This window comes from Pyrus communis, chromosome 11 (genome assembly GCF_963583255.1).
Source record: "Pyrus communis chromosome 11, drPyrComm1.1, whole genome shotgun sequence".
Classification (NCBI taxonomy): domain Eukaryota; kingdom Viridiplantae; phylum Streptophyta; class Magnoliopsida; order Rosales; family Rosaceae; genus Pyrus; species Pyrus communis.
Window position 1 is genome coordinate 5,818,953 of NC_084813.1, and position 20,614 is coordinate 5,839,566.

The 20,614-nt window shown below is 39.9% G+C and overlaps 1 protein-coding gene across 1 annotated transcript; it reads left to right on the forward strand.

The window, feature by feature from the left end:
- The first annotated feature begins 16,679 nt into the window (after window positions 1-16,679).
- On the forward strand, window positions 16,680-19,081 carry LOC137708851 (putative UPF0481 protein At3g02645). Its single transcript, XM_068448007.1, has one exon. It carries the CDS (start codon window positions 16,855-16,857, stop codon window positions 18,535-18,537), a length of 1,683 nt encoding a protein of 560 aa, XP_068304108.1. The 5' UTR covers window positions 16,680-16,854; the 3' UTR covers window positions 18,538-19,081.
- The last annotated feature ends 1,533 nt before the right edge of the window (window positions 19,082-20,614 follow it).

Below are 20,614 nucleotides of genomic sequence, written 5' to 3' on the forward strand. Positions count from 1 at the left end.
TCATCCGACACATTTATATCAGCCTTTCCTATTAGGGAAATTTTATTTGAACCCATATTTTGTATCTCAACACCCAACTTACTTTTTATACCTACATTGTATTTGATTTATCTATCATTATCTATTTACACCCAACGTTATTTCTAAAACCGCCCTTACTTATCAAAACTCAACTCAATCGAACTTCTTTTTACACCCAACTTAATCTACTTAAAAATAACAAATTAAACCCTAACCAGTCCATCTTCTCCATGAAGCAAAGTCCCTTCTCTCTCTCTTTAAAAAATCCTTCCATCTCCCATGGTTGCCATTCTGCACCCTCATCTACTCCTCCATAGTCATCCAAACCTCTTCCTCTTCCTTCATCATTTGACATCTCTAAATTTCTAGAGCACTAATTAGCTTAATAATTGGTATGTGTTCAATCGATTGGTTCAATTTTTAGGTATTGATTCCTTTTTCTTTTCGATTAAATGAGCTTCTGGTTAAAGTGTTTAATGAGTTTGGTATGTTTCAATTCAATGAGAATCTTCTAGACTATATATTCCTATCTTTGGTAGAAAAATGGGTACGTCTATGATAACTTTTGGTAGATCAATGAATATTTTTAACCGTGGATATTTATTTATTTATTTTTTTGTCGAAACCATGGATATTTATTAGATACAAAATTTGTGGACAACAATTCACATTACATTGAACTGTGGCTAAAAAGTATATCGCCTTTGCACGTTTTAAAGGTGAACTCATAGTTAAGCAGTTTTTATTGTGGAGCAAAACTTCCGGAATTGATCTAACCTGGATGTGTAATTGAGTTTATGCATTTTAATGATAAACTAATAAATATTTCAACCACTTGGATTTAATATTGTAGTATCTTTTAGCCTCTATATGCCACAAAAGTTGTGGACAAAAATTCACAATACATAGAATTGTGGTAAAAAGTATATCCCCTTTGCACATTTTATAGGTGAACTCATAGGTAAGCAGTTTTTATTGTTGACCAAAACTTTGGGAATTGATCTAACTTGAATGTATAATTGAGCTTATGCATTTTAATGATTAAATTCATAAATATCGCGACCGCATATGAATTTAATATCGTAATGTCTTTTAGCCTCTATATTGGTATCTGTGGCAAAAAAATGAGTACCTCCATGAGAAAATTTTGTAGATCAATGAATATTTTCAATCTGAATATTTATTTGATACTAGAAATTATAAGTCTATTCGTGAACATTTGGAGTGCCAAATGAGATTTTTGGAGTGCTAATAACAATTTTCTATATTTATATACATTTTATTTTAGTTTGGAAGTCGACTTCCTTTTTTTTTTTTTTTTCTTTCTTTATCAAGTTGGGAGTATCACTAACTGTGATCCTGTGCAACTAGTTGTTGATTCGTTTTGAATAATCAACATTATTCTTACAATGTCTTGGGCATATGAATAAAAGAAAGAAAACGGTCATGATACAAGCTGAATAAGAGTAGTACTAATTAGTAAACAACTTGTGCATGATGTTAGCTTATAACCAAGTGGCATGAATGGACAAATGTGTATGTTCCATGCATGACTTGGAATAGTATTAGTAAAGTCACACAGGCCAATTAACTTGATGGAAAGTGGCCCTTTACCACAGTGGTAAAAACGTGTCGTGCTTTTGCATGACGGCGTCGGTTTGTGTGACAGCCCATCCCAAAATCGTTTTAACGTACGTGTGAAAAGACGAAATTGCCCCTGATTCGATTTCCTTACGTTTATTGTTTGTTTTGGGGTTTTGTTGGCATGTTTGGAGCCACACACATATTCCCACACACCACCACCTTTCTCCCTGTTTCTCTGCACTGTCCCGAGCCCCATTCCTTCCCTTTTTCTTCGAAAACGTACGGACACACACACAAGCACACTAAATCTCCACAGATCGAAGGAACTGAGTACACATTTGAGCTCGTGAGGCTCGTGGGAGTCTAGCCGTACCATTTTCAGGTGAGAACTCCATCGTTTTCACGTCGATTCGACGATGTCCGATTTGGGTACTATTCATGCACACGTGATTTCTCACGTTTTAAGGAAAATGAAGCTTGTAGGTAGCTTGGTGGGGTCCCAAGGAGACTCGGAGTAGTTCATTTGAAGGAATTGGACGTCGGGATCGTTGGGTTCGAAGTTGGCCGGAGTTGGATCGATTTTGCAGGTAAGATTCCATGGTTTTTAACCCTTAAAAGTTGTATGGTTGTGTTCCCCTAGTCCTAGGCTTCATTTTGGTGCCAAAATTATGAAATTTGGATGAAAAACGAACGAGATATCGAAGTTTAAAGTTTTCGCGATTTTCCGGCGCCGGCGACGGTGCCGGAGGTTCGCCGGGGAAGGAGACGGAATATTTCGTCAAGTCTGACGGAATATTCCTGACGCCATTGACGGAATCCGTTAGAACTGACGGAATATTCCCTACGGCGTCAGTTGACACCGTCAGCGTGCCAGGCACGTGCCTGCGCGTATATACCTATATACTATATCTTTCCCAGAAATTGATTTAAATGTTTATTAGTTATATGCCATGCATTACATTATCATTGTTTATGCGTCGTTAGTTGCATTATCAATTGGTTATATATACATATGCATATTGGGTGCTGTGGACGCACAGGTAAGTGTTATTCATGTTTATATTCAGTAGCGATTCGAGATGCTTAGAGAGCTCATAACCTGCACCCCTGGTGTTAGTGCTCCCGCCCAGAGTAGGGCACAGTCCTTCACGTGATGTTCACCTCCCGCACCACACGCTCAGCTTGGATCCAAGTTAGGTGCACAGTTCTGTCGTACAGACCATATTAGGTGGTTTCGACTCGTAGGTGACCCGCGATTATTCGCACAGCCTTCACGTGATCGTAGCACTTGAGCGTATATATATATGTTACACCCAGGCCTGTCGTACATACCACTTTAGGTGGTTCCGACTCGTGGGCAGGTTCAGTTATTGAGATTGAGATTTGAGCTCTAGATGCAGCCGTACAGGTCACGTTAGGTGACTCCGGCTGCCAGATTATATGTTATTGTTATGATTTATACCTGAGCACTTGCATTTCATTCTGAGGTTCCGACATGGCATATTCTTGTGCATGATTGGTATACATACGTATATATGTTTATTTTCTGGGAAGTATACAGGTTTTACGGCGACGGGTTAGAATGTATTTTACTAAATGGTTTTCGAAAAGCTTTGTTTTTGCCCACTCACGCTTTTGTTTTGCGCCCCTCCAGGTTCTAGTTGTCTAGCAGGTTCGGTGGTTTCCCAGAGGGCTTTCTCGGCATTTCTAACAGACGATCACCAGCGTAGGGTCACCTTCGGGTGTACTGTTGTCGAATCATTTTTCTTTTGGACTGCTGTAGACTTATTGCTCTGAACTTAGCGTCTCACTTATGCTAGCACTTGTTTTATTACTTTGTATGCTAGTTTTTAATTATTCGTACTATTTGTATTACTATTTTATTAGCTTCCGCACTGTGCACATGGTTACGTCACCTCCGCGTGGCGGCCAGCACGCCCTGATCTCGGTCGGGGTGTGTCAGTTTGGTATCAGAGCCTAGGTTTGGCAGTCCTGTGCTTTTGTGTGAGTATTCTAATGGTTTTGGTGTCTTCTGTCAGAATTATGCCGCCTCGTCGAGAACCACGTCGCTCTGATGAGTCTAGTTTCCCCGATATTACTCAGCTGGGGGAAGCTATTGTTACCGCTATTCAGTCAGCGATCCGCCCTCCCCAGAGGACTCATCTGGAGACTATGTACAATATGAAATTGGATAAGTTCGAAGGTAATGAGGGTCACGAGGGCGCAGAACGATGGTTAGAGCACATTGAGAAGACCTTCCGTGTGTTGCACAATCAGGGGAACCTTCCTGTTGAGAGGTGGGTCGAGACGACCTCATGGTTTCTAGGTACAGAGTCTGCAGCCTGGTGGGAGCAGGAGCTTCGTCGTTTGACTCCAGCTGAGAGGACTGATTGTGACGTTTTCAAAGAGTTGTTCAAGAGGAGGTTTGTGCCTCCTGAGTATGTTGATCGTAAGAAGCAAGAGTTCATCGAGCTGAGACAGGGGAAGATGACGGCTAATGAGTACTATCGCAGGTTTACTGATTTGTTTCGTTACCATCCTGACGTTGCTGGTAATCCGGCGGAGATGCTTCGTCGTTTCCGCTTAGGCACCAGGAAGAAGTGGCGTTCGATGGCGACTACTACCCACTGTGAGACCTACCAGGATTTCTACGAGATATTGTTGAGGATTGAGGACTCAGAGAACATGCCGAGCGAGAGTGAGGAAGAAGAAAAAGATGGTAATCAGAAGAAAGATGATAAAGGTAAAGGTCAAGCGTCGCTCGGGCCTCGTAGGACTCAGAACTTCAAGAGGGGTGACACCAGTTCGAGTTCCTCTAGGGGTGGCTTCAGTGCCACTGGTCAGGGACGTGGAGGTAGATTTACTGGTGGTGCTCGAGGCCAGAGACAAGGTGATGGTGGTAGAGGCAGAGCTCCAGTTTGCCGCAGATGTAATAACGGGCATTTTGGTGAGTGCAGGCGTGGCAGCAGTGGTTGCTTTACGTGTGGGCGGATGGGACATCGGGCTGCGAATTGTCCCCAGAGTCAGCAGCAGAAGCCGCAGCAGACTTTCATGCCACCACCTGCACCGATTCAGCAGATTCAGGGTCCGAGTAGTTATGGACAGGCAGGTCGAGGTGGTGCCTACCACTACCAGGGTGATGTTGTTCCTTATGCCCCGGGACAGTATCAGTATCCCCAGGACTCGTATTCTCAGGGTGGTTATCCTCCGTATCCTGGCAGCTATATGCCTTATCCTCCAGCTTCAGCAGGCGGTTCTCAGTGGTTTCAGGGAGGACAGTTTCAGCCAGGAGAGATTGCTACGAGCAGTGCGGGGTCTTCGAGGCAGTCTGGTCAGCCCAGTCAGGGGCGTGGTACTCAGAATCGCGGTGGTCAGGCGAGCAGAGGTCGCGGCGGACGACAGCAGGGCCAGGGGCGTATTCACAATATTTCTCTGCAGGTCAGAACAATCCGGATTTGATTATGGGTACGTTAAATATCCTTAGTTATTTTGCTAGAGTATTAATTGATTGTGGAGCTACACATTCCGTGATTTCTCATACATTTGCTCAAGTGACGCAACCTCGCCCCACACCTCTAGGGTACGATTTAGAGTTCGCTATGCCTAGAAGAAAGAGATGTATTGTAGATCGCGTGTACCCATGATGTCCAGTGATAATTGAGGGTGTTGTTTTGCCAGCTGATCTTATCCCGTTAGATATTGTTGACTTTGATGTGATTCTGGGCACTGATTGGTTGCATTTCTATCGTGCCAATATTGATTGTTACGGGAAAATAGTTACGTTTCATCGTCCTGGACTACCTGTGGTTACTTTTGTGGGTGAGCAGAGTGGGGTGAGACATGGCGTTATTTCGGCTTTGCGAGCAAAAAGGTTGTTGTCTAAGGGTTGCCAGGGGTACTTAGCTCATGTGGTGTTGGATGAAGCCGTTCCTAGCAGAGTTGAGGATGTGAGAGTAGTCAGACACTTTCCCGATGTTTTCCCCGAGGATTTACCTGGTTTACCACCAGATCGAGACATGGAGTTTACTATTGAGTTGCTTCCAGGTACTAATCCTATTTCTTTGACTCCTTATCGTATGGCTCCCGCTGAGTTAAGGGAATTGAAAGTTCAGTTGTAGGAATTGGTGGATAAGGGGTTTATTCAGCCTAGTACTTCGCCTTGGGGCGCTCCAGTATTGTTTGTGAGAAAGAAAGACGGAACTTTGAGGCTGTGTATTGACTACAGGCAATTGAATCGGGTGACGATTAAAAACCGTTATCCATTGCCACGTATTGACGATTTGTTTGATCAGCTTCGAGGCGCTTGTGTATTCTCTAAGATTGACTTGAGATCTGGATATTATCAGCTGAAGATTAGTAGGGATGACGTTCCTAAAACGGCGTTCAGGACTCGTTATGGTCATTACGAGTTTCTGGTTATGCCATTTGGGTTGACGAATGCACCAGCTGCTTTCATGGATTTAATGAACCGGGTATTCCAGCCATATTTGGATAGGTTTGTTATTGTTTTCATCGACGACATTTTGGTGTATTCCAAGTCCAAAGCGGAACATGTTCGACATCTTACTTTGGTGTTGAAGAGGTTGAGGGAACACCAATTGTATGCTAAGTTTAGCAAGTGCCAGTTTTGGTTAGACCAAGTTGCGTTTTTGGGGCACATCATTTCAGCTCAGGGTATTTTGGTGGACCCTCAGAAGGTCGCAGCTATGGAGAGTTGGGAGCAACCGCGAACCGTCACTGAGGTGAGAAGTTTCCTTGGTTTGGCGGGGTATTATCGGAGATTCGTTAAGGATTTCTCTGTGATTGCTCTACCACTGACGAGATTAACGAGGAAAGATGTTAAATTTGAGTGGGATGATAAGTGTGAGCAGAGTTTCCAGCAGTTGAAGCATTGTCTCACTCATGCACCTGTTTTGGCACTCCCGGACGACAGTGGTGATTTCGAGGTTTATAGCGATGCTTCCTTGAATGGTCTGGGATGTGTGTTGATGTAGCATGGTAAGGTGATTGCTTATGCTTCACGACAGTTGAAACCTCATGAGTTAAATTACCCTACACATGATTTGGAGTTGGCCGCTATTATCTTTGCGTTGAAGTTGTGGAGACACTACCTTTATGGAGAGAAATGTAGGATCTTTACAGATCACAAGAGTCTTCAGTATCTTTTTACTCAGAAGGAACTTAATCTTCGTCAGCGGAGGTGGATGGAGTTGCTCAGCGATTACGACTGCACGATTGATTATCACCCTGGTCGTGCAAACGTAGTGGCTGATGTACTCAGCAGAAAGTCTCAGGGCCGTATCAATGCGTTGTACGCTAGTCGTATTCCTCTTTTGGCAGACTTACGTTCTACGGGAGTGAGGTTAGAAGCAGAAGATCGAGAAGTGGCGTTACTTGCTAATTTTCAAGTTAGGCCAATTTTAGTTGATCGGGTGCTTGAAGCTCAGGTAGCTGATAGGGAGACTCAAGAATTGATTCAAGCTCGAGATCGAGGAAGGAGGAGAAACCTCAGAGTTCGTGATTCGGATGGCATGTTGATGCAAGAGGGTAAGATGTTCGTGCCTAATAATTTGGATTTGAAGAAAGAAATTCTCGATGAAGCACATATCTCGGCTTACACCATGCATCCAAGAGCTACTAAAATGTATCATACCATTCGACCATTTTATTATTGGTCAGGTATGAAAAGGGAGATAGCTGAGTATGTGAGCAGGTGTGCTGTTTGTCAGCAAGTTAAAGCGGAAAGGAAGAAGCCGTTTGGGTTGTTGCAGCCGCTTCCCGTTCCAGAGTGGAAATGGGAAAATATCACTATGGATTTTGTGTACAAGCTTCCGCGTACACATAATGGATTTGACGGCATTTGGGTGATCGTTGATCGGCTCACTAAATCGACACATTTTATTCCAGTAAGAGAGAAGTATTCTTTGGGCCGTTTAGCGAAGCTGTTTATCTCGAAGATTGTGAAGTACCATGGTGTCCCTGTGAGTATTGTCTCGGATCGGGATCCGCAATTTACATCTAAGTTTTGGGTGGCTTTTCAGGAAGCTTTGGGCACGAGACTACTTTATAGTACGGCGTATCATCCTCAGACGGACGGACAGTCAGAGAGAACTATTCAAACTTTAAAGGATATGTTGCGAGCTTTGGTGTTACAGTTTGGTGATGCTTGGCACCAGCGGTTAGATTTGATGGAATTTGCTTACAACAACAGCTTTCATTCGAGTATCGGCATGGGGCCATTTGAGGCATTGTATGGTAGATCTTGTCGCACACCGTTGTGTTGGTCAGAGGTTGGAGAAAGAGTCTTTGTGGGTCCGGAGATTGTTGAGGAAACTACTCAGAATGTTCAGGTAATTAAGTCTAACCTGAAAGCAGCCCAGGACAGGCAGAAGAGTTTAGCAGATCGGCATGCTACGGACAGAGTGTATGAGGTTGGCGATTGGGTATTTCTGAAACTTTCACCATGGAGAGGTGTCGTGCGGTTTGGAAAGAAGGGTAAGTTGAGTCCCAGGTACATCGGACCATACATGGTCACAGAGCGAGTGGGTGAGGTAGCTTACAGGTTGGAGTTGCCTCCGGAGTTGGCTAGAGTGCATAACGTTTTTCACGTGTCTATGCTTCGACATTATGTTGCTGATCCGTCTCATGTGATACCTCCTCAACCATTAGAAATTAATCCAGATTTGACGTATGACGAGGAACCGGTGACGATCATCGATTGGAAGGAAAAAGTTCTGAGGAACAAGACGGTGAATTTAGTGAAAGTTTTGTGGAGGAATCATTCAGTCGAGGAAGCTACGTGGGAAACAGAAGATCGGATGAGGGATATGTATCCTCGGTTGTTCTTTGACCATTAGGGGTTGGTATTTGGAATTTCGGGACGAAATTCTATTAAGGTGGGTAGGTTGTGACAGCCCGTCCCAAAATCGTTTTAACGTACGTGTGAAAAGAAGAAATTGCCCCTGATTCGATTTCCTTACGTTTATTGTTTGTTTTGGGGTTTTGTTGGCATGTTTGGAGCCACACACATATTCCCACACACCACCACCTTTCTCCCTGTTTCTCTGCACTGTCCCGAGCCCCATTCCTTCCCTTTTTCTTCGAAAACGTACGGACACACACACAAGCACACTAAATCTCCACAGATCGAAGGAACTGAGTACACATTCGAGCTCGTGAGGCTCGTGGGAGTCTAGCCGTACCATTTTCAGGTGAGAACTCCATCGTTTTCACGTCGATTCGACGATGTCTGATTTGGGTACTATTTATGCACACGTGATTTCTCACGTTTTAAGGAAAATGAAGCTTGTAGTTAGCTTGGTAGGGTCCCAAGGAGACTCGGAGTAGTTCGTTTGAAGGAATTGGACGTCGGGATCGTTGGGTTCGAAGTTGGCCGGAGTTGGATCGATTTTGCAGGTGAGATTCCATGGTTTTTAACCCTTAAAAGTTGTATGGTTGCATTCCCCTAGTCCTAGGCTTCATTTTGGTGCCAAAATTATGAAATTTGGATGAAAAACGAACGAGATATCGAAGTTTAAAGTTTTCGCGATTTTCCGGCGCCGGCGACGGTGCCGGAGGTTCGCCGGGGAAGGAGACGGAATATTCCGTCAAGTCTGACAGAATATTCCTGACGCCGTTGACGGAATCCGTTAGAACTGACGGAATATTCCCTACGCCGTCAGTTGACGCCGTCAGCGTGCCAGGCACGTGCCTGCGCGTGGCCGGCGCGTGGGGGCGCGCGCGGTGGTGAAAAATTATTCTAAAAATTTGGGTGTGATCCTGAGGTTGTGTAGAGCACGTTGGTATATTCAATTGTCCAATTTGAGCAATGTATGAGAAGTTATTACGAGAAGTTGGTTATGTGCTTTAAAATTAACGTTTTTGTAGTTATTTCGCATATAGGTGATACGTATCCCGAGGACGAGCGTGGTCACTCGAGGCAGGGGGGCTACGACCCTTCCACATACCAGTGAGTGGGCTTTTGGTTTTCCGTATATACCTATATACTATATCTTTCCCAGAAATTGATTTAAATGTTTATTAGTTATATGCCATGCATTACATTATCATTGTTTATGCATCGTTAGTTGCATTATCAATTGGTTATATATACATATGCATATTGGGTGCTGTGGACGCACAGGTAAGTGCCAGGTAAGTGTTATTCATGTTTATATTCAGTAGCGATTCGAGATGCTTAGAGAGCTCATAACCTGCACCCCCGGTGTTAGTGCTCCCGCCCAGAGTAAGGCACAGTCCTTCACGTGATGTTCACCTCCCGCACCACACGCTCAGCTTGGATCCAAGTTAGGTGCACAGTCCTGTCGTACAGACCACATTAGGTGGTTCCGACTCGTAGGTGACCCGCGATTATTCGCACAACCTTCACGTGATCGTAGCACTTGAGCGTATATATATATATATATATATATATATATATATATATATATATATATATATATATATATATATGTTACACCCAGGCCTGTCGTACAGACCACTTTAGATGGTTCCGACTCGTGGGCAGGTTCAGTTATTAAGATTGAGATTTGAGCTCTAGATGCAGCCGTACAGGTCACGTTAGGTGACTCCGGCTGCCAGATTATATGTTATTGTTATGATTTATACCTGAGCACTTGCATTTCATTCTGAGGTTCTGGCATGGCATATTCTTGTGCATGATTGGCATATCTATACATACGTATATATGTTTATTTTCTGGGAAGTATACAAGTTTTACGGCGACGGGTTAGAATGTATTTTACTAAATGGTTTTCGAAAAGCTTTGTTTTTGCCCACTCACGCTTTTGCTTTGCGCCCCTCCAGGTTCTAGTTGTCTAGCAGGTTCGGTGGTTTCCCAGAGGGCTTTCCCGGCATTTCTAACAGACGATCACCAGCGTAGGGTCACCTTCGGGTGTACTGTTGTCGAATCATTTTTCTTTTGGACTGGTGTAGACTTATTGCTCTGAACTTAGCGTCTCACTTACGCTAGCACTTGTTTTATTACTTTGTATGCTAGTTTTTAATTATTCGTACTATTTGTATTACTATTTTATTAGCTTCCGCACCGTGCACATGGTTACGTCACCTCCGCGTGGCGGCCAGCACGCCCTGATCTCGGTCGGGGTGTGTCAGTTTGAATTCTGTTAGTGACTAATCTAACATCTAACTTACTAAAGCTATCGCTCGACTAAAATAAAAAATAAAAAAATCGAAATGTATGTAGTGGATGAACACAATCTCAAATTTTAATTAAACTCACATAACAACGATAAATAAAGGCATTATCACAACTTAGGGGTGGTGAGCAATCCCATTAAAATAGAACTTAATATATACATATTAAAAACAAAAACAAATTGATGCAAAATCTCCCGACGACTAATACTATTCCAAATCATGCATGAAACATACACATTTGTCCCTTCATGCCACTTGGTTATAAGCAAACATCATGCATTTACTAATACTATTCCAAGTCATGGATGAAACCTACACATTTTTCCCTTCATGCCACTTGGTTATAAGCAAACATCATGCACAAGTTGTTTACTAATTAGTATTACTACTATTCAGCTTGTATCATGACCGTTTTCCTTTTGTTATTCGTACACCCAAGACATTGTAAGAAATAATGTTGATTATTCAAAACGAATCAATAATTAGTTGCACAGGGTCACAGTCAGTGATACTCCCAATTTGATAAAGAAAGAAAAAAAAAAAGGAAGTCAACTTCCAAACTAAAATAAAAGGTATATAAATATAGAAAATTGCTATTAGCACTCCAAAAATCTCATTTGGCACTCCAAACTTTCTATAATTAGAAAGAAAAATATATTTGTGCGGAGTGTAGAATGAGATTTTTGGAGTGCTAATAATAGTTTCCTAAATATGTCTTAACAAATATTTTTCGTGGTATTGACTTGGACTTTCACGAATACACTTATAATTTCTGGTATCTAATAAATATCCAAATTGAAAATATTCATCGATCTACAAAATGTTCTCATGGAGGTACCCATTTTTTTGTTACAGATACCAGTATAGAGGCTAAAAGACAATATGATATTAAATTCATATGTGGTCGAGATATTTATGAATTTAATCATTAAAATGCATAAGCTCAATTATACATTCAAGTTAGATCAATTCCTGAAGTTTTGGCCAACAATAAAAATTGCTTACCTATGAGTTCACCTATAAAACGTGCAAATGCGATATACCTTTTAACCATAGTTCTATGTATTGTGAATTTTTGTCCGCAAATTTTGTGGCATATAGAGGCTAAAAGATACTACGATATTAAATCCATATATGGTCGAAATATTTATCAGTTTAATCATTAAAATGCATAAACTCAATTACACATCCATGTTAGATCAATTCCCGAAGTTTTGCTCCACAATAAAACTGCTTAGCTATGAGTTTGCCCATAAAATGTGCAAGGCGATATACTTTTTAGCCACATTTCAATGTAATGTGAATTGTTGTCCGCAACTTTGGTATCCAATAAATATCCACGGTTAAAAATATTCATTGATCTACCAAAAGTTATCATGGAGGTACCCATTTTTCTACCACATATAGGAATATAGAGGCTAGAAGATTCTCGTTTAATTGATACATACCAAACTCATTAAACACTCTAACCAGAAGCTCATATCGATTATTAAGCCAATTAGTGCTCTAGAAATTTAGAGATGTCAAATGATGAAGAAAAGGAAAAGGAAGAGGTTTAGATGACTACGGAGGAGTAGATGGGGGTGCAGAATGACAACCATGGGAGATGGAAGGATTTTTTAAAGAGAAAAAGAAGGGGATTTGTGTGAAATCCCACATCGCTCAGGGGTGTGATCCTTATATGTATATTCCCATCTCTACCTAGCACGAGGCCTTTTGGGAGCTCCCTGGCTTCGGGTTCAATCGGAACTCCGAAGTTAAGCGAGTAACGTGCGAGAGCATTCCCATGATGGGTGACCCACTGAGAAGTTCTTGTGTGAGTTCTCAGAAACAAAACTGTGAGGGCGTGGTCAGGGCCCAAAGCGGACAACATCGTGCTATGGTGGTGGAGCGGGCTTGGTAAGTGGTCCCCCCTGGGCCGGGATGTGACAATTTGGTATCAGAGTCTAACCCTGACCGCATGTGTGCCTACGAGGACGTCGGGCCCCTAAGGGGGGGTCGATTGTGACATCCCACATCGCCCAGGGGTGTGATCCTTATATGTATATTCCCCTCTCTACCTAGCACGAGGCCTTTTGGGAGCTCACTGGCTTTGGGTTCCATCGGAACTCCGAAGTTAAGCGAGTAGCGCGCGAGAGCATTCCCATGATGGATGACCCACTGGGAAGTTCTCGTGTGAGTTCCCAGAAACAAAACCGTGAGGGTGTGCTGGGGGCCCAAAGCGGACAATATCGTGCTACGGTGGAGTCGGGCCCGGGAAGTGGTCCTGCCCGGGCCGGGATGTGACAATTTGCTCTCTGGAGATGATGGACTGGTTAGGGTTTTATTTTTTATTTTTAAGTAGATTGAGTTGGGTGTAAAAAGAAGTTTGATTGAGTTGAGTTTTGATAAGTAAGGGCGGTTTCAGAAATAATATTGGGTGTAAATATATAATGATAGATAAATCAAATACAATGTGGACATAAAAAGTAAGTTGGGTGTTGAGATACAAAATATGGGTTTAAACAAAATTTCCCTTCCTATTATATATGTTTGATTAGGGTTGTAAGGTTCGTGATTTTGGCTTCTTAATCTCCAACTAAGAAGTTAAATTTACAGTGGAATGTCAAGTAGAAAAATTTGAAGGCAGAATGAAACTCCACGAAAGATTGTCAACCTCTTTCTCAAGACACCAACCATGTCAACAATTTTCTTATATTATCTAGTTGTCTTTTTCTTCACTGGTAAGTGAGAGATCTTAAGTTTGATTCTCGCCAAAGACAAATTTGAACCACTTTATTGTTAGCCCATTATGAAGCTAAACTCACCCCCTTAGTGGAAATAATATCGTTTGTTACTCTTCCACGTTTTCTCCCACCCTTCTCTCTTTCACATAAAAAAACAAAAGATATGAAATAACTATTCTCATCATTTAGTACAACAATTTTGCGATATTTTTTTTTTCACTTGTAAGTTAAAGGTCTACCGTAATATCATGCTTTTATAAATAATCGTACATTCTCCACTTCAAAAAACAAAAAACAAAAAAACGAAAAATGTTCACAATTTACACACACAACAAGTCGGGATACAAAAACGAGGGAAACAAAGGGCCCATTTTATTCATACAAAATCATATGAATAATGAATAATTACAGTGTAGAAATAGTAGCTTGGAACTTTCATCCCATTCCCACAGGGTTCTTGAAGCAACATGTGAAACACAAGTAGGATTAATTAGAAAGAAAACAATATTGGTTGGATGCAGCTGGTAGGTATTAGTAATCGTCGGATGGGTCAATGCGCAATTACGCTGAAAGACAATTTTTGACTTTTGAAAGGATAAGGACAATTAAATTAAGCATGAGGAAAACGCATTCACCACCATTGTTTTGTTTAATATCATAAACATTCGGTCAAAGTTCTTCCATGGCAGGATAAGTGGAAAGTACAACATAAACACGTCTTCTCTCCAAATCTAATTGCATTCAATGTCCCCAAAAATCAAAACTCTTTTGGCTAGTGATAAGGATTTTGAAAAAGTTCAAGATTAAGAAAATCTAAAGTATTAGGAGTTTTTGAGAAAATTCTAACTGTCTTTGGACAGAGAATTTCTAATTTTCATAGAATTACAAATGATTTTACAATTTACATTAGTGCTTAAAATTTCGTAAGTTGAAATTTCATTGTTTGCATGTTGGCTAGTTAAAGAAAATAAAATAACAAGAATTACAAAATTTCATTGTTCTGATATTTTCTAAAAATTTTATACTACACAAGGATACAAATTGGAAAAAAAAAAAAAACATTAAACTGGTCATAGTATCATATATTACTAGCTATGTTGTTTAACAAGTTGCGAACTTGTCGAAATTTGGAGTGTTAACAGGGTGAACAGTGTAGCACAACTATAAGGTTTTAACATGAAGTTTCGAAAATGGCGTGCTAGATTTCCCCTCTCGTGGAATTTGCGAAAGGAATCTTCATCCCCCCATTGTTTATTTTTTTTGTGTAGAATTTGTTGTTTCCCTCATTATAAGTTACTAAACAGGATAAAATAGCTTTCGCCTGCTGAAATCTTGACTTTTAAGAGGATTTCGTGCTTTTTTGACGCATCCAATCACAGTGTAATACTTTGTTTACAAGAAGATCATAATTAAAATTGCAAAATTGAGCTACCTATAAAAGTAATTCGAATTGCAAACAAGGGACTTTCTGGAAAAAGAGAGTTGGCAAAGAATTTGGTTATAAGGGGTTAGACCTCATCTGTTTTGTCTTGGCTTTGTACAAGACTTATCTTCTGTCTTTTTGCTTAGTTATTAAACCCAAATCTACCAAAAGAATTATTATTTATTTATTTATTTATTATAAAAAAAAGGGACAACTAGTGTCAAACCATGTTATCCACCTCTTTCGGGGATCGAAAAAACTCACAGAGATATTTCAGCATCTTCCTAACCACAGTCAAGCAGACTCATCAGCTTGCAACCTACCAAGAGAATTATTAAACCAACCATTACTCACGGCTAAGGAAGGAACCAATATGGTTGTCCTCTTTCGTCTATTCTGATGTAATTTGATCCAAGTTGACGAATTATTAAGTTAGGATAGGGTTTATGCTAATATTATGAAATGTAGGCCCTCCACGTCATAATTATAAAATATTAAGATTAATATGACGTATATAGATATGAGTTTAGAGTAGTATGCTTTATTATCTGCACTTAAATTCGAATATACATCTCTTTGTAGTTTACATAAATTTAATGTAATTATCTTATTATTTGTAAAGTAAAAAGAGTAATATGATGTACACGAACTATTATCTCAACATTTTATAAATGACTAATGTGACGTTTTTTTAGTAGTTTAGATGAATTTAGTGTAAAAAAATTAATAATATTACGTACACTAACTATTATCTCAACATTTTAGACTGACTAATATAACACATAATGAGATAGTTACGTAATAATTGGTGGCATACTTATAAAAAAATAAAAAATCGACCACATCAATTAGGATTTTACTTTATTTTTTAATCACTATGGCTTGAAATTGAACTTGGAACTTTTTTCAAATACTGATAAAAAAGAGTTATCTTAACATCGTTACATCAAGAGTTAGTTTACTTTTATACATATCAAAATAACTTCTTTCAAACACTGATAAACGAATTAACATTAGATCAAAAGTTAATCTGTTTTTAGATGGATCAAGAGTTAGATGGTGGTGATAGAAGTATTGATTACTGATTAAGTAAGTACCATATACACCAATTAAATTTTATTTTCAGCTGCATCCAATTAATTAGACATGTTTATAAGTAGTCCTTTTTGTAGACTTGTCTTTGTTTTGAAGTTGACGATAAGAAAACTGCAGAATATCATCCCACAGGGCACTATCATCCACAGGTTACACGTGAAATGGAGCCCAATGATTATGATTGTCACACACACTAATCGCATTAATGGAGCCCTTGTCTACATTAATCCTACTTGCACCAAGTGGGCAGAACAAACATATAACTCACTGTCACCAATAGACAAATTATTACATATTTTTCATTATATTTAAGTGTTTTGAACTTTTTTCCTAGTTTATTCGTATTTTTTGAGAAAATTTTCAGAGTGTTGAGAATACGGCTAGGTACACTGAGTGTAATAATGCAATTAGTTGAATTTGTTTTTCAAGTTGCCAATTAGTTGTATTATTTCACTTGGCATTACGGGACCGTGTTCTCGACACATTGAAAAATCTCATCTACTCATCACTCTACATCCTCTCTACTCTTGCTAACACCAATTACTTAGAAGGATTAGAATTTGATATGATGAAGACATGCCGTAGTTAACTCAGATCTATGTCATGAGCAAGGTGAAAGACACCTTTCATATGGTAAACAATTAAAGCATGAGGAAAACAATTGATAAATTCAAAAACACTCTTAAAGGTCACTAACGACAATATTAATACGAGGACTCTCTCCTTGGTTCTTCTCAGAACTTCCTCACAATCTGATCAGAAACTGTCATTCAACCCACCAAAAAAGTTTATGATCCTAAAAAAAGCTAGAACAACACCATAAACATGTCTTCTCTCCAACAAACTTTCTCTTCCAATTCTAGTTCGAACTTCAACGAGTTCCAATGGGTTATTCAAATCCGAAAAACACTCGAGGAAGAGCTCGACGATGATAGCGAAATCCCTGTTTCCATTTTCAATGTCCCGAAAACCCTTTTGGCCATTGATCCTCATTCCTACACCCCACAAGAAGTTGCAATTGGTCCTTACCATTATTTCCGTCCGGAGCTCTACGAGATGGAGAGGTACAAAGTGGCTGCAGCTAAACGAACACAAAAGAATCTCCAGTGCCTTAAGTTCCAAAATCTTGTCGACCAATTGATAAGGTTTGAGCCGTGGATTCGTGCTTGCTACAACAAGTACCTGAATTTCAATGGTGAGACTCTAGGGTGGATGATGGCGATTGATGCATCATTCTTGCTAGAGATGCTCCAATTCTATGGAGCCAAAGAAGGGAAGATTTTGACAAGAGTTTCCTCAAAGATGTCACGCTTGGTTGACTATTCAGGCAGGAACTCAGCACACCATGCAATTCTAAGGGACTTGGTAATGCTCGAGAACCAAATCCCACTATTTGTGTTGAGAAAAATGTTGGAGTTTCAATTCCAATCGTTGGAAACCGCCGACGAGATGCTGCTTTCGATGTTGATGGGATTGTGCAAAGAGCTTTCACCCTTCAAGATGAAGGATGAGGACGTGTCGAAGATCAAAGTCTCAGAATGTGCTCACTTGCTAGACTTTTTGTACCAATTAATCACCCCCAAACTAGAACGCCGGCCCTCTGAAATTGTAGAAGCTGAGGATCAAGGCGAAGGCGCAGACGAAGACAAGGATTCAAAATCTACGAAGAGCCCGAATTACGTTAAACAATTTCTTGAGGAAGTATGGAAGCTGCTGTCGAAACTAAACAAAGGGCCGGTACGTCTCCTTAAAAAAATACTTGTATCCAGACCTATTAAAGTAATATTTAGATTGCCTTGGACAATCCTCTCCAGCCTTCCTGGATTTGCACTTTTGAAACAACCCTTTGCTTATTTATTCTCCTCCCAAGACAAAGAAGAAATCAAACCCGAAAATGAGAGTTCCGTAAACATACCGCCATTGGTAGAGGAGATTACAATCCCTTCTGTGTCTGATCTTATGGAAGCCGGGGTCCGTTTCGTGCCAACAAAGGGTTGCATTTCATCTATCTCCTTTGATCCCAAAACGGTCACACTTTACCTCCCCGCAACTAGCTTAGATGTGAACGCAGAGGTGATCCTGAGAAACTTAGTAGCTTATGAAGCATCAAATGCATCAGAGCAGTTGGTTTTTACACGCTACACGGAAATGATGAACGGGATTATAGACACGAAGGAGGACGCAAAGCTGCTTAGAGAAAAAGGTATAATTCTGAACCGTTTGAAGAGTGATGAAGAAGTGGCCAATCTGTTTAATGGTATGAGCAAGTCGATTCGGTTGACGAAAGTGCCATTCTTGGACCAGGCGATTGACGATGTGAACAAGTATTACAACTGTAGATGGAAGGTTAAAATGGCAAAATTTTTCAAGGTTTATGTGGTTGGTTGCTGGCCAATTCTTTCTTTGTTGGCTGCCGTTTTTCTCTTGCTATTGATGACATTGCAAGCGTTTTGCTCAGTATATAGCTGCAGTCGCACATTTCGCATCAACACAACCACTACTACTTAGTGGTGATGCTTAATTTAGTTTTTTTTGGGTGTGTTTAATTAGTTAATTATGTCTTAATCCCTTCTATTCATGCTAAAGAAAAGGATATGGCTGGGTTTGCTTTCTTACTTTATCTATATATGTCTGTCTAAACTCTGAATGTATAAATTATTGAAAAGTGTCGTCCAACCATTCCGGACAATAGATATGTCCAAGAACTAACTGGCAGCTGAGCTTGATGTCAGAGTAAATGTAGAATTATGGAGAATAATTCGAATGATGATTTTGAGGTACGACTTGAATCGTTTCCTTAAAGTGTTATTTGTCCTCACTCGAATGAGTTTGCTAAAGGGTTCTTTGGCAAATCACTTTCAGGATACAACAATGTATGAAATATTCGATTAGCAAAACTGAATTGTATTCCCTTATAAATAACTAGAAAAAAATTATATGAATGTGATGGAGAGAGAAGAGAAAGCAAAGAAATTATGTAGACAACAAATTTCTGAATGATTCTTCTCTTATGCCAATTTTACCAATATATTGGGAGGGAGTATTGCACTCGTTAGACACATCATTTGGTTTGAGTATGCCTTTTCACCATGGGATACAACTTATTGCAGTAGTATATCCAATAGACATATCTGATACAAAACACAATTACCCAAAGGTCATATACGTTATAAAGCATGCGGTTAGATACCTGGTCAATGGGTATGTCTGTTAGCCATAATGAAAAGCTGCATGGCTTTTCTTGAAAAGATGTAATTATTGGGCAAAGAACCCAACTCTTTTCTACTAACTCAAAACGCACACATATACATATGCCTATTATATTTATATATATATATATATATATATATATATATATTCTTGAAATAAATAATAGGCATATGTATATATATTCTTGAAATATTCTACAATCCTTCCCTATTTTAAGACTTGAGTCTTTGTTGAATAATATAATCTACCAAGCTACCTAAAACTTTATAAAATTTATAGTGCATTTCTCCCTTAAAAAGATATATAACTTTGGATTTGATGCAGTGGATGTATAATTTTCGAAAAATTAATTGATAGATTTTTAGGTTCAGCATGGCTCACTACTAACATTGACGATTGTTGCTAACTTAACCACTTATTGTTAAGTGCGTAAAATTTTATCATAGAAGACCTCGATGAGGGTCTGGTTTGGAAGGTTCAAGATTGTACTTGATTACTTCAAAACTACCAGCAAGGAGATGATGCCGTTTGCTGGCCCTGCATGCATCCTAGAAAATTCTCGAGTGCAAGATAAGTTCAGCTCCTCAGGCCAAGGAAATTGCAGGGAGTTCTAATTAAGGACAATAGGGGGTAATACTACTACTAAGCGGGATTGTGCTCCACTGTCGCTGGAGTACCGGATAACTTATTCCCATAGACAGTGTAGAGATGGTACAAATAGTTTAAAAAAAATGAATTAGTTTTCTAAAAGCTAGTTTGGAAGTGCTCGTAAAATAACTGAAAGCGCTCTTATTGAAACTAATTTTGGCTTCGAAAAAAAAAAACTGTTGCTTTGGTATTGTTGTGCTTTTAAAAAAAAATTGTTTCTACTGTACTGTGAAAATCTGAGATGCGGATCTTTCAGATCGAGTTATGTAGGGTTGTGGACCCTACCGTCGACATTTGACCGATGGTTGATTTTTGGTAAATGGCTTTCAAATCATTCTAGAACATCCTTGGGGATGTGTTTTAGGTAAGCTACGTGTTCTATTGATAAGAATTCTAAGACCTGATTTGATATTGGTTCTAGGCGACGATCGTTCGTGACGCCTCGATATTTATGCTTGGGAGTTGTAACGTGGACTTCAGGTGAGTGGGTCTTTTCCTTTTTATAGTGTGTGTGTGTGTGTGTGTGTGTGTGTGTGATTGATAGTTTCCATTTATGCAATTGAAAAAGAATTCCTTACGTATGTCTGGATCTGACTAAAATTTATAAGAATTAGTGAAATGACAGAACTTATGAAATATGCTACATCCTACAGGATGCACAGGTATGGTATGATTATTGATGTCATAATTATGTTTACAGCTATGATAGTATGTTGATTAAAATTAT